The sequence below is a fragment of the Miniopterus natalensis genome, chromosome 17 (genome assembly GCF_054644295.1).
Source record: "Miniopterus natalensis isolate mMinNat1 chromosome 17, mMinNat1.hap1, whole genome shotgun sequence".
Taxonomy (NCBI): domain Eukaryota; kingdom Metazoa; phylum Chordata; class Mammalia; order Chiroptera; family Miniopteridae; genus Miniopterus; species Miniopterus natalensis.
The window spans coordinates 20747751-20763677 of record NC_142097.1 but is presented as its reverse complement, the minus strand read 5'-3'; the positions used below and the strand labels follow the sequence as shown (position 1 = coordinate 20763677).

The 15927-nt window shown below is 35.7% G+C and overlaps 1 protein-coding gene across 2 annotated transcripts in view; it reads right to left on the bottom strand.

The window, feature by feature from the left end:
• Positions 1-15927, bottom strand: part of AP2B1 (adaptor related protein complex 2 subunit beta 1) — a 99515-nt gene that overhangs the window by 50485 nt on the left and 33103 nt on the right. For both annotated transcript variants that reach the window (XM_016207041.2, XM_016207042.2), the window contains exons 10-13: positions 10234-10349; positions 9482-9647; positions 7773-7871; positions 2892-3151 (exon numbers count right to left, since the gene is read on the bottom strand). In XM_016207041.2, the coding sequence (XP_016062527.1) occupies positions 2892-3151; positions 7773-7871; positions 9482-9647; positions 10234-10349 (641 nt within the window). The remainder of the gene's footprint in view (positions 1-2891; positions 3152-7772; positions 7872-9481; positions 9648-10233; positions 10350-15927) is intronic.

Here is a 15927-nt window from a genome sequence, read left to right as displayed (position 1 = left end):
ATTTTTCTTAAAAAGTCTAGGTTTTGACAATACCTGAAAATAGAGGACTAAGAAGGATGAAGAATCAAACTCAGAGGACAAACAAAAACTAAGAAGCAAAAGAATAGGGATGCTCCTTATAATCACAGAGGAACCTGGAGGAGTGATGGGAAAAATAATATGCTCTTTTGAATTCTGTTAAGTTTTAAGTAAAAAAACACACACACACAAAAACCACAAGAAAAGAAGTCCAACAGACAGCTAAAGACAAGGGATTGGCAGTCAAGAGTTCGAGAGGATGACAATGGTGGGGAGAGGGACTGGGGAGGGGGAAGGAACTGGGTGGAACGGGTCATTGGGGAGAAAAAGGGACATCTGTAATATTTTAAACAATAATAAAATTTAAAAAAAAAAAGAGAGGTCAACTTGGGAAGAAATTCATATACACATCTCAGGGGAAATCAGCGGAGTAACAAAGGGCTGTGGTGTTAAGAGCAAGGGTCTAGATAAGAAGACAGATCAAGTGTTGGCTTTACTAATTACTAGTTGCATGATCCTGGGCAAGTAGCAATGTCACCAAAACACAGGGTTCTATTTTCGGGAGGATCACACGAAAACCTGGTGTAAACTGTAAAGCTTTGTAATATATCAGTGTAGCTGTGTTTAGTAGATAAGTTCCCTAAGGGGAATATATAGAGATGCACAGAAGAGAAGGTTCAGAAAGAGCTTGCGATACAGCCAAGACGAATGATCATAGAAGAGAATGAACACAGCACTGCAAAGAGTAAAACAAGAAAAACAATCTAAGAAAGATAACTTAGGAGGAAAAGTGTCAAGAAAGCTGAGATGTAAAATTATCTAAATAGGGGACAGGGGTGGTGGTGGTGGTGGTGCAAATATAGCCAAAAATTAATTAAGAAGTCAAAAGGGGAAGCAATTTCATATATACCTGTCAAGAAATATATGAAATCACCACAAATGATATTTCTCTGCATATGAAAATTCTATCATCTTATGACATGTGCCATTTAGAAAATGTGACAGAACACATTTATCAGTACCTCTAAATAGAAGGTACATAACAATGCACATATTTTTCTTCACTAGAATAGAAAGAGTATTATGAGAAGATAAAGTGAGTTAGATGAAAAGAAGTACGATTCTAGATTCTACAAGTTTAAGAATATCGTAAATCATTATGCATTCTTTCTAAACGAAAAATACAAGAAAATTAACATGAAAATGTTTCCCATTGTGAACTTCATTACTGTTATCAAAGCAATATTTTCAAAGGGTGAGATTTTTCTAAATTAGACAACTATTTACCATCTCACCCCCAAAGAGCAGCTGACAAGTATAGAAATCAATACCCAACTGAACTAAACATTTTTAAACCTCTAGAAGGGACAGAATAAGGTGTTACAGTGTTACTGTATTGCACATCAGATGCGTCTTACTTAACCTTATGCTGCAGAAGAGAGCTAGGTAATGCCATGCAGCAATATAGCATCTTATTTATTTCAAAGAAAAACTTATTTCGGCATTTGTGTTTCCTTTAAAAACACAAAACAAGCACAAATGGACAAAAGGAGGTTATCCAAAAAGGATTCGCATAAGGAATTGTGAAGGTAACAAATTAAAGGTTATTAATCAGATAAGACCTTCTGTAAGAGACTGTTTCTTTTTGCATAGTTTAATATTGTTTTTTTCCTTGTGTTCTAGAAAGGGCTGTTTTTGTTTCTTGATTTCTTTCACTTTCCCCCTTCCATTTGAGGGTCAAAAGTTATTTTAAAAAAAGGTAATTTAAATGGCATATAAATATTGCTACAGAGGCAAATTACAACAGAAAATCCATATCTATTATCAAAACTTGAAGCACAGATTGGGAGATGTACTTAGAAGTCACATCGTCATATCTAGAGAATATTAAATATTTTAAGGCCTAACCCTTATGAAGGCACAGTCTGCTATGGGTGAAAAATCACAGCACTTTCCCTAAAAACAAAGATTCAACCCAATTAAAGGCTAATGAAAGATTAATAATTATTTTCTTTGGTATTGCCCTTTCCTTGTTCATCTGTAACCATTTTATTAAAATGGAGCCCAAAATGTGGACTATACTAATTTGTAAAGCAATAAATCCTACATTCTGGCTTAAACAGCAATATATATTAGACAACAGTATGGAAGTGCAATTACTCCAACCACTTTGGGATCAAATTCTACTTAGATTTAAGGATTATTATGATTAATGAAGGAAGGAGATTCTGAAACAATTATACCCATAAAAGCACTTATTAGAGTACTGCTCCTCCCAAATTAAAATTTTAAGATGGCTAAAAAGCAAGAGTTCCATGTTATCTGAGAGCTTGTTCACAAAAAAATTTCTTACTAAGACAACTTAATTTGGCAAAAAAGGTACAGGTAACTGAAAAACTGTGTCTACACAGAATCTACGCTGCTTTTATGAAACAATTCCTGCAAATATTATTTTAGTAACAGCTTTATAGCACAGGAGAAGCAGTATCTGCTATCACTGTCCGTAGACTTCAACCAAAGTTACAGCAAAGGATTAAGATAGCTAAGCGTATGTAGGCTTTTTTCCCAAGTTTTCAACTCTCGGAAGATTTCTAGCCTCACCTTATTGGAGACTTAAGTAACTTTGAAACTTTATCAGTTTAGATGAGCTTCACAATTTCCTAACCCATAATCTTATCAACTCCGAGATTAGAACAGAGAGGCCTTTTACCCATGGTGTGCATGTGGTCACTGGTATTCACACAGAGCCCCCAGGGCAGTATAGTAGAGGTTTGCTATCCATTTTGCAAACCTACCAGGTAATAAAAGCATGAGGAAGACCAACTCTGTCTAAGCAGAGTCGCTTCTCACTCAAATCTAGTTCACCTGCTTACCTTCCATGATGTATTGGCAAGTGTTTGCGATGGATTCCGTGACTTCCTTCCACAAAAGCATTGGGAGGTTTGTGGTACACCGAGGCCAAAGAACCAATGTGGCAGATTAGCTCATCCAACAGAGTTGGCTCAATAAGATCTGTCTCCTCAGAGATCAGTGGCTTCTCAGACAAGACTACTTCTTTGGCTGTAACAGGGTCCGTTGAGAGAAGCCGCCAATAAATATAGCCCCTATCTCGAAGATCAGGATTATCAGAATCCTAATGAAAAGAGAAAGGCAAGAAGGTTTAAATGAAGCTTTTCTCAATACAGAAACCCAAAACTGCTGGATTTATTATCAAGGTAATGCTGTAGTGATTTAAACACAGTTGGCTGTCAAGACTCAACTTAGATTCAATATAGTTTTAACACAGTCATAATTCTATAACCTCTATGTTTTAATGAATTTAAACATAAATTGAGATGGCTTAGTTTTAAAACTCAAATTCAAAATGAAATCAGGAAAAGGAAAATAAAGCTTAATCTAGTAAAAAATTAACTGATGAAATGGCTTTGGGACATAAAAATGATTTTTAGCTGCTATAAATATTAGCAGGATTATTCATGAAATATATAATTTCACCCATACCTTCTTTCTTCACTCAAATATTCAAGTATCTCCTATGGAGATACTGTCTAGGCCCTGAAAATAGAGATAACAACCAACAGTGCCTGACTTTAAGGAGCTCAAAGGGTATTAATTATTATAATATAGTATGACATATTACTATTATTGAAATAATAAAAAACTGTTAAAGAGAGCACAGGGTGGCACTTGAACTTAATGGTCTTGCTTTCCTGTGGTAGTTTTAAAATAATTTTTACATGCTCATCACTAAAACAATGTTTTATCAATGCCACATCACAATTTAGAAGTGTATAATATAAAAGTAAGTCTCCTCCAATTATCCAGCCCTTCCCCACCACAACTATCCATCCCCAAAATAGCCATGCTAACAGTGTGTTATTTATTTTTCCAGACAGCTCCCACAAATATGCATATTTATTTTACACAAAACCAGCTTCATACTACATATACTGCTCTGCACGTTGCTTTCCATACTGGCACACACAGCTGCAGTTTGCCACTGTATATGCAGCACTCATTATTTACTAGTGCCCTACTGATGGACATTTAGATTGTTGCCTCTTTGCCTATCTATGTATGCTTGTGATCCTTACAAAGTGGTAATAAATATCCTGGTATCTACCTCTCAGAGTAAGTCTATATGGAGGCATTTATTTATGCACAACTTGTTCCAGCAGTATCCTGCTATTAAAAGCAACAATAAGTCCCTGTTTCAATTTCTGTATTTAAAACACACATACAAAAATGTTCTCTTTAAACTAGGCCAGTATGAGGGCTTCCATATGAGTTATAAGTAAATAGATGAACCAGTTCATGATTTAGCCACTTAAGGCACATATCATTCAGCTCAATAACAGCAATGATCCCGATGGTTTTGACTACATGGTTTAAAATGTTTTTCCTTGGTCATATATTGTTTAATTTGCACTCATACTGGGTTTCTGGTTAAAGACAAATAACCATAACACTGAGATACAGCAAGTTAGTAGAGTATAAACACGCTAAATTTTATGGCAAGTTAATCTTGACCACATTCATAGCTTGCGTTGTTCTAATGGAAATGAATATATATATACATCATATATCGTATCAAAATGTTCACAGTATTTGAAAAGCCAGGGTTAAAAAAGGGAAAACAGTGATAACACCCAAATTAGATGATTCTGTTTGAACTGTGTTGTGGAGGGTAAACTGCTCCTGAGGAAGTATTTATAAATATCAGCCTAAAACCGTCTCACTTAGTTTTTCATTTTGGAAACAAAGCTTGAACATTATAAAATATAAACAAGTTGATATTTTAAAAAGAGCAGAATACAAGTTTCTTAAAATATCAGGTCAGAAAAGCAATCCCTCCTCTGGTTTTTGTTGATATATAAATTAAAATTTAATCTATATATTCATTCCCCAAAGCACACCATTTAAAATTTGTAGACTAGCTATGCTTTCTATTACATAATTAAATGAACACTGTACATCACTTAACTGGGAAAATTTGATTTGTCTTTATAGAATAGTAATATTATTAGAGGTATTAATATAAACTTTATATTACAGTTTAATCAGATACTCATCAAAATGAAATACTTTTATTTCAAATTCTCTTATATATCATGCGCATATTTAATCAAATGGCAAAAAAAAACCCTTCTGTCTGGATTGTATACAATACAAAATTATATACTTCTGTGAAAAAACTTTAGGAGTCCCTCACAAATTCAAAACACTGCAATAGGGCAAACTGTTAGAGACAGAATCACTGGATCAAAGGATACACGCAGTATAAATCTTAATAGACACTGGCTTTAAAAATATAGTTCTAAATAATTTTCAGTTCAGTTTGCATTCACAAACAGTAACTACTATGAGTTTGTCATTGTGCACATTTGTCCCAAAGCGTTACTTTTCTAAATGTATCTTTATTGTTAAAAGTATTACAGATGTCCCCTTTTTGTCCCACAGTGGTTTAAAAAGACACTAAAATTTCACTCACAAATAAATGTATCAATTTATGCTATTGAAAACATTGCTTAATTTCAGGGACATTAAAAATTTTCTGCTGTACTAATTAAAAATATATATTTCTATGAAAAATGAGTGTAAATTTTCCAAGATTGAAAGTCAAAAGTAGGCAAAGAGCTCCACTGTTCAAACTCCACTGTTCTGAGGACTGATTCATCAGGCCAACCATAAGATGGACATCAGTGCCTCACTATCACACGGAAGCCACAATAAATCAGGCCCTGTCAAGACTTGTGACACGAAAACAGAACCTTTTAATCATTTTAATGTATCACTATATGTTTGGTGACTCAGAAAATTTGGTTTTGGATCTACTATACTGTTAGCCCCATAGACCCTCATCAGGATCTCAAGAAAATAGTCTATTTCTAAAAATTTGAGAGTTTCCAAAACAATTCTTACCAGGCAAGCTCTAAAAACAGTAATTCTTAATTTATAATGTGCATCAGCATTTACACACCAGGAAAGCCACTGAAAGCATAGATATGAGTGCCAAACTACAAAGATTCTGATTCATTATGTCAGAAGTGGGGGTCCAAGAATTTGCATTTTTAAACAGGCAGCACAGGTGACTTTTGATGATGGTGGTCTCCACTTCATAGATAGAAAACACTAAGATGAAGACTTCTCTTCTATGTACTATGCAAAAAGTAATTACTAAAGCCTGGAAATTTCTGTGTGTATTCTTCGCTAATTCCTCTATAACTATCAAAGCAAAAAAGACAAATCTTTGAAATGAAGCCATGATTCAAGGGTTGGTTTTCTTTTCCTCTAATAATATTTCTAACTATATCACCATTTTATTTAAAATTAGAAGCACAAAGATTTTACCTATACTTCACTGAACTGTCAGCATAGGTAAAGAATAGTATTAATGAACTCTACTATAGAGATAGGCGAACAGCTATATGAGGAAGAAATTTGCTCAGTTGTGTCCTGAACCAGTGGACATAGCAGAAACAGAACCCTACCACCCAATTCAAATTAACACAGTTCAGCAGATCATACTGCCCTCAACTTAAATTGGTACTTACCAGCGATAAATATCAGGTTCTTATTTTACAAACTTGAGAAAAAAATTCCAACTTCCAGTGGAAAAGACTTATATAAATGTGCTTGTCCTTTTACGCTAACTACTCAGATCTCATTAACTGGACCAAAAGAGCAAGTTCAGAGAAACTGCTTAATTATTTATAGCCAAATATGAAATAATCATCAACAATGATCTTAAAACCACTAAGTTCACGTATACATGCTGGCTGATACACAACAGTGCTTCAGGCCACCAAGCAGGCACTGGGTATTCTTAGTCATTCTTAACCTTCCGACTAGAGCAGCAGCACAGCACGTGAATAAGGGCAAAGACTCTGGAACCAGGCTGCCTGGTTTGAGTCCAACTCTACCCCATACTAACTGGGCCTAGCTGTCTCAGTTTCCTTATTTGTAAAACAGAATAGTCACAGTACTGAGATTGAGTTGACATGTAAAGTGCTTACTACAATGCCTGGTACATAGTAATCACTTATTTATACCCTGCCCTGTTCTAAAAAGAAATTTACAAGTTTACGAAAATGCATCTAAGGTTAGAACGCATAAATCAGAAATAGAGGAAGAAAAATGCATGCTACAAAGACCTACACATTTTCTCTCGGAGATCCTTAAATTTGCTTCTCAGGTTTGAACAACTGATATGAAAAAGAAATCTAGCCAGGTAAGTTATTCAGAAAGGCAGTTAACTAACTATATATCAATGCACAGAAGAATCCAAAACTGGCTTATACATAACAGTGCTTCAGGCTGCAAAGCAGGGAATGGGTACTCTCAAAGGAATTTAGAGGAATTTGTTTGATAGGATCTCATAAAGAAGAAAACACATAAATGAACAATGACTCTGACAACAATAGATCCAAACAGGATAGCTTCTCGTGACGACACTATAGGATGATGGTACCAGTACAGGGTGAGCAAAGGTAGGTTTACAGCTGTGAGTTCACAAAACACGGAGTTAATAGAGCTAATCATGACCTGCATGTCTTTTTCCATACAAATAACTATACAACTATAAACCTATTTTTGCCCACCCCTATATATAATAGGCATTGTTTTTATATTTTACATGATCTAAAGACTGGTGAACCCTTCCAATTAAAACCTCCCCAAAAGAAACCTTCTTGGGGAGTTTCACCACTTCCTACCATTTAAAATCAACTCCTTTGTTTTTCCAGATTTCTTACCTGTGTTGCCAAACTCAAGACCTGCTGTACCAGCTCCTGTGTTTCTGATGGTTTCTTGAGAAACAGCTTCACTATGGCAGTAAGTAGAGTGAGCTGCACCTAAACAGACGTACTTTAATAAATAAAATGAAAGGCATTTGCATTCTTCATATCATTTCCCCAACTATGAATTATTATGGGGTCTTTCTGATTTTGATTAAGAGACAAAGATTAAAACTAAGCCAATATCAATAATAGCAGTCAAAGGTAGCCATCAACTGAAAACTCACTAGCCTCCTATTCCCAAACTGCATTTTTGGCATCAAAAATTGCTTATCTGTCTCTGGCCCAGATAATTACCTGTATTTCTTTCTTTTTGAAAATATATCTTTATTGATTTCAGAGAGAGGAAGGGAGTGGGAAAGACAGATAGAAACATCAATGATTAAAAAGTCGTCATTGATCAGCTGCCTCCCGGATGCCCATGACTGGAAATTAAGCCAGCAACCTGGGCATGTGCCCTGACCGGGAATCAAACTTCGTTCTCCTGGATCCTAGGTCAGTGCTCAACTGCTGAGCCATGCCAGGCTGGGCATTACCTGTATTTCTTAAAGTACATGCTAACATTGTGATGACAACAGAACTGGTTTCTGACCAAGTCCTTCATTATTTACTTCCACCAAAAGCTATAATTTTGGGGGAGCTAGGAAATCACTGGGGGGAAAAGCAGAGATAGTAGGTTTATGCCAGATCACAGCCAATTAAGAGTGGGGTGCTGGCCCTGCCTGGTGTTTCTCAATGGTTAGAGCACCGGCCTGTGCACTGGAGGGTTGCAGGTCCGATTCCCACCCCCAATCAGGGTGTGCGTAGGAGGCACCAATCAATGTGTCCCTCTCACATTGATGTTTCTCTCTCCCCCAACCCTCCCCCCCTTCCACTCTCTCTAAAATCAATGGAAATATATCCTTACTCTTTGGGTGAGGATTAAAAAAAAAAAGAATGGGGTGCTGAACCACAAGGCTCCTGGCTTGCATGTGTTCCTTGTAAAGGCCTATTAAAATTACCATGGTGAATTACACACATAAACTTTAATTTGCAGTAAGCACAAATGCTAGGGGAAAAGGATTGAATAATTTATCTGCTTCTCTGGGCCTGGGTCCTAAGGTCAGGTCTCTCAGTTTTGGTAGAGAAGAGATGAAGATGGAAAGGAGTATAACCATCCACAGAGAATCTTTTCAAACTGCATAGGCCAGCACTCACCCAAGTCTCAGGTGAAAACACTTGCTGTAATAAGCCATTAACTATCACTAACAGGAACGGGTTATCATCTTTAGGTGGCAGAAAATTAAAAGATATTTACTGCTCTAAGCCAGTAGTTGTCAAAGTGTGTGGTTCTAGAGCAGCAATAGCAGCACCACCACCCTGAACCTTTTAAGAAAGGAAAATGCTTAGGCCCTTCTCAGACCTACTGAGTCAGAAACTCTAGGGGTGGAGGCCCATCAACCTGTGCTTTAGCCAGCTTTCCAGATATTTCTGAGGCTAAAGTTTGAGAACCACTGGTCTAAGTTAGGTAGGTTTGTTTCACCTGAAATAAGCACAACTAAAATAACTCATCCTTTTTGGGAGAAAAATAAATATATAAACCTCTCTCACATGAAACTGCTGAACCTCTACTTTCCTTGAAATCTTCTCAAAAAGATATATGACATAGGATATAGATGAACACTTACCTGGGTGCTCTCATCATGAAAACCCTCCAGGAAGCTCTCTAGTAACTCATCTGCATTGTCAATTCGTTCAGCATATTCTCCCACAATCCAAATCATAGCTGCTCGCGCGTCTGGCTCATCCAGAGAGTCTAAGTTCTCACACAAAGTGGCAATGATACTTTCATACCTGATATAACAAAATGGACTGTAGTTAATGAGGGCAAAACTGGGAGTGTGCAGGAGGCAATCAATCGATGTGTCCCTCTCACATCGATGTTTCTCTGTCTCTCTCTCTCTCCCCCTCCCTCCCTCCTTTCTAAAAATCAACAGAAAAAATACCCTTGGGGGAGGATTAACAAAAAACAAAAACAAACAAAAGCAAACAAACAAATAAAAACAGACATTTCCCAGAGTGAGAAGGAGCACAATCATTAATAATGCCTGGTAACAGGAGGAAACTGGGATTATACCTGGACAACCTGGAATATATGGGTATCCTATTTAATAGTAACTTTGCCACCAAAGAACCTGGTTAACTTCAATATATGCCAATCAACAGTGTATATTCACACAGAGTTTAAATTCTTCTAAAAGTAATAAAACAGGGTGAAAAATCAGGTTTTAACCCGTGCTAACCATCTTATATGTTTCTGATTTTAATAAAGTACCAGTTACACTACAAAAAATAATTCTTACCTAGCCAATTTCAAAGTGTCTTACTTAAACATTTCCTAAATGATCTGAGGAAGAGGAGTAAAAGTATTTGGACATACTTATTTGGGTACTTGCGGAAGATGTCCCTGATGACAACAATTGCCTCTTGAACCACATAATTTACTTTGGTCTGGATGAGATCAAGCAACGTGCTTACACAACGTTCTGCAGATTGCTGTGAAGAGGAACATAATAAGAGAAGTTGGATGCTCTATCCAATAATATAACCTCAATATAAAAAAAAAAAATCTGAAACACACAGGTGCATCAACTAAACCAGACTAAAAGATCAGGCACTTAATTTGACCAAGCTATACTAGAGGCTGGACTATCTGATGGAGATATACAGAAGTTCTAGATATACTACAAATTTTATTCACTACAAACATATACTGACAGTGAGTCCATTCAAATGAAAAGAGCCATCTTGAACATCCAGGAGAATAAAAATGGGAATAAAGCAAGGTAGGAGGTGTTTATCTGAAGTTTATGTATGAGTGGAGACCAGAAGGCGACTTTAAATCTCTTGAAATGAAATTGCTGAACTTCCTATGTGCATACAAACATATTTTCCAGGGCGAGAGTCCACAGCTTTCATTGTAGTTTCAAAGTTATCTGTGACTCAAAAAAGTAAGAAGAATTTGTCATCTTTTGGGCTGTAAACCAAAAGTCTATGGCCTCAGGTAAATTGCAATTTTCCACAGCCTACAGTTCATCTATAAGATAGAATCTAGTAATCTTTCATCGATGAAGGGAATATGAAAGAATACAAGTGATAAAATTAATGTATTGAAGCTGTGAGTCACAGTTTTTAAAAGGAGATGGGCTCCAGAAGAGAGATCTAAAAATCAAGAACTAATTTATCATATATTATAATACACTATGATAGGTCACTCCAATACATGTCTCCTGATAAGATGCAATGGAAAGTACACAGCAACACCTAAAAGGTATACTTGCCAAAAACATTAAATATAAATATTGCCAAGCCTCTACATTTAATTACATGAAGGGGATGGAGGACTGAGAAAACCCTAAAATACAACCAGCCAAAAATCCAGACTCAGAAATTCTATAAGCCTAATGACCTAGCCCCTTCAAAAAATGGTGCCAAAAGAGGTAAATAAAGACTTAAGAGATACATAACCAAATGCAATGTGTGGATCATGTTTAGATTTTGATTTGAACAAGCCACCTATAAAAAGGAATTTAGATACAATTAGAAAAAATTGAACATGGCATGGGTGTTCGATTAAATTAAGAATTATTGTTAGTTTTTGGGTGTGGCAATGGTATTGTGACAATATATTTTTGTAAAGGACCTTACCTATTAGATATTACACACTAAACTACTCTAGTAAAATCATACCTGGGATTTGCATGAAAATACAATCATACCCCACTCCCTTTTAAAGTGAGAGAGAGAAGAAGAGAAAACAGGGAGAAATATTGATGTTTGTCCAAGATGGATGACGGGTACGTGAGAGCTCAATAATCAATTTTACTTTAGCATATGCCTCAAATTTTCTCTAATAAAATCTTTTAAATGTACTATAATAATTTAAACCATTCCAACCAATTTAATGAAAACAAAATTGGATCTTGAGGATATTTATATGAAGTCATATATACAATGATTCTGTTGGACCATGAAATGATTCTGCCATCTTTTATATATATTTTTGGATTCTGTTTTATTCATTTTCAGCTAGTAATTCCTGTGCTGTTATTACAACAGCAAAATAGATTTAAAAAATTTAATATATGCTGTGATAAATTTAAGTGTGTAGGATATAGGCTGCCATAAGATTAATTATAAATTAAGTAATACAAATAAAGTGCTTATCACAGGGTTTGATATAACACTAACATCTAGTGAGCCCTTAGAATCTATTTTCCCCCCAAGAAATATCATTATTATAATAGAGACAAACAAAAGGACATTTCCCATGATGCATGAACATTGAAAAACATATGTCTGGGATAGTAATTTTTCAGCAAATTGTCACTGCAACCATATTGCGTTTGATTTAAAAAAAAAAACTACCAATAAAACAGTATGGTAGAGGGGCAAAAATAAACATGCAATCACTGTATATATAAAAACGTCCAGAAACAGGGAAACACATACGCAGATATAAAATTTAGTATATGATGAAGACAACATTTCATAACAGTAAAGAGAAGATGATTTGTTCTGGTGTTTGATCACCACACTCATACCTTTCACCAAAATTATTTCTATTTTAATTATTGATTAAAAACATCTTTAAATGTAAAAACAAAATCATTGCCATACAAGTAGAAGATAAAGGTGAATTTTACATAATTTTGAGGTGGAGCACAATTTTCTAGGTGTGGTACTAAAGATACCATTGAAAAAACTGATAGAACTCTAAGAAAATGTAAACTACTGTGTATTAAAAAGTCTAATGAAATCAAAAGGAAAACAAATTGGAAAAATAACTGCCAATGAAATGAAGGGTTAATATCTTTAATTACAAAGGATATTTAAAATAATCAACATGGAAAATATAACTCACTGGAAAAAGATGCATAGGACATGAACAAGCAATTCCAAACGGTTAACACAAGCATCATGGAAAAAATGTTCACCTCAACTAGAGTTCAAAGACTTGGCTACAAGGATCCTCCTTATACCATTAAATGGAAAAAAGAACAGAAACAACTTTAAAGTCCTATAATAAAGGGAAAGGGTAAATAAATTATGAAGCCATCACATATATGTCTATAAACCACTAAAAATGATGTGAAATGTTATCAGTAACATGGAAAAGTGTCCATGTATAAGTGAAAAAAGGAGATTAAAAAACAAAAGTATATAGTATTCGTAGAATGATCTCATTTTTGTAAAAAATAAATCTGTTTATGGAGGACTATATAAACAAAGATTTAAAATCATGTTCTCATCACCTCTGGGAGAATAGAATGGGGGTAGGAGAAAGCAGAGTGTTCTATTTTCATTTAATGTGTCATATTTTTATGATTTTATGTAATAAACATATACAGCTTTCTTAAGAAAATATAGTTTTTGTTTGTTTTTAAATTAAGGAATGAGACACAAACCCATATCTTATCCTGATCTATAAAAATCCTAAATGGTAAACACCACAGAAAAGAACATTAGGAAGTGAAGAACTCCTGGTATTAACTTACTGCCTTAATCTCTCTCAAATAGCATCACTTGATTTTATTTGGAAAACTAAGAAAGGCCAGGGCTTGTTTACCTGCTCCTTAAAGAAATAGATATATACTGTAAGAGTATACAATTTTAATTTGTCAATCGTACTTCAATAAAGCCAGGGGGAAAAGTAAAATCTAGTTTTAAAAAGAAACAAAAATTGGCAAAAGTTACTGAAAAAAGAGTATTATGGAATTGCTTTTTCAGTGCTATTTATTGACACAAAAGCTTACTGCTTAATCTTTAATCTAACCAATTTAATATAACAAAATTACATGTTTTTTTCACCTAAGGATTCTTATAGCAACATAGAAACACCTATATTTACAGTCACGATAAAAATACAACTCCAATTCTGAAAAACCCCTTGAACTTTCCAACAGGCCCTGTTCTCTTAGCTAAGAACTAAACTAAAATTTATTTTTTGTCTTCTGTCATAACTCTGAAACCAGCTACACATTAAAAAAGGGTAAGATGCCCTGAAAGAAAATGGTAGCTCAGTTTACAAGCTACACAGAAAGTCTATTACAATTCCCTTGCTGGTTCTCCCCCTTGTCCCAAGGATGGGTTAGTTAAAAACAGGCAATCATCGCCTCTCGTGCCCCAATAACTGTTTGGGCTAGGCAATTCTTTCCAACTGATAACTTTCATGATTGAAACAGTTCTAGGAAAAGTTCTAAGGCAAATCTAGGCAACCTGAGATAAGAGAACATTAGATGAAAGGCAGGATTCTTGAAGGCTGATCTTAAGCTTCCTGAGATAGTTCATGCCTCACATACTCCCACCAGGGCACCCTGTGAGTCAAGGAAGATGTGAAAGCCATCAGAAGCTTATCTTTTCCAGATTATAGACAACTTTTCAATTAGTCACAAGAGATGGCACTAATAGTCTCTGGAATTTAGGAGCTCTGAGAACACTTTAGTAATTCCAGGGATAGAAAATCGTTTTAGCTTTGCAATGGGATATAATTTTGTATGGCTCTTTAGAATTTTGTTAGAAAGGTCAATAAGACAATGACAGTTCATTTTGGCAAGCTAAAAATGACTCTTATGCTACTAAAATCTCTGAAAATTGTCTACATTAACAGCAATGTAGGTGGCTATATCCCAATAAAAAGGAAAAGGTGCCCAGCTGGCGTGGCTCAGTGGATTGAGTGTTGTCCTGTGCACCAAGAGGCCGCTGGTATGATTCCCAGTTGTATATGCCCAGGTGGTGGATTCGATCCCCAGTAGGGGGCGTGCAGGAGGCAGTTGATGGATGTTTCTATCTCTTTCCCTCTCTAAAATATCAATAAAATCCCAGCCGGGTGTGGCTCAGCAGTTGAGTATAGACCTAGGACCCAGGAGATCGAGGTTCCATTCCCAGTCAGGGCACATGCCTGGGTTGTGGGCTCAATTCCCAGTTGGGGGCATGCAGGAGGCAGCTGATCACTGAAGACTCATCACTGATGTTTCTCTCTCTCTCCCCCTCTCCCTTCCTCTCTCTGAAATTAATAAAGATGTATTTTTTAAAATATCAATAAAAATATATGTATATTTTTTAAAAAGGTAAGTAGGTAAAGTGTGATGAGAGTAAAAAGATGTATCAAGATCCAATAAACAGACTTTCCCATTTCTCAAATGGAGCAACAGAAGTGTATTAAATATCTGAAGCAACTGAGCTAGCAGAACCAGGAGTAGAAACCAGGATTAATTTACTTCTTGCTATAACAACTAGTTTACTAAATGATTTATCAATGTTAATTTCATGAAGCACCACTGACTTGAATAAAAACAAGAAAGGCCAATTAGGAACCTGGCTTTCATAGATGCTTCTCTGACAGCATGTTTCCTTCTGTTCCCATGTAGTACTAGTCATACTGTGCATATTATTTTAGTATCCTTGAGTAGTCATGTGGCCCAACCCTCACCTCTAAACAGAATTGCATATAGTCAAGTACCAAGAACAAATATGGAACTCTGAATCCAAAATAAAATGGACAGAAGCCATCATTAATTTCAACAAATTTCTGAATGAGGAAAAACAAATGGAGAACTGGAGAGGGATGAAGCAGGCAATGTAATCATAGCCCATTATCCTTGTTAGAAAGCTGCAACCAAGTTATAAACAAATCTGCCCTTTAAAACCACAGAGAGGCTCTTCAAGACGACTTTCAACTAAAGACCAACTCACTGTCCTAAAGCAGAAACCTGCTAGCTGACAGCCCTGCCCATGTACATAGAAGTCCTGATGAACTTATGTCATTGTTAAGTATAAATGGACTACACTTTACTATGTGCATGGTATATGCCCTAATTAAAAACTGAGTATAGACATGTAACCGTCATCACGCCATTCTCTAGATAATTAAATTCAAACTGCAGAAACATAAAAAACCGTAATTCATAATCCCAGAGATTCAAGAGCTACTAGAACCACAAAGAAAGGAATGCTATGAGAAAAGTACCAGTAACAAGAAAGAACAATGGAGGGAGGTTGTATGGAACAATGGCTGTACAGACGCCAAGAAGGAAACCAGTCAGGCTGGAGCGAGCCAGAGGACAGAGGGTTG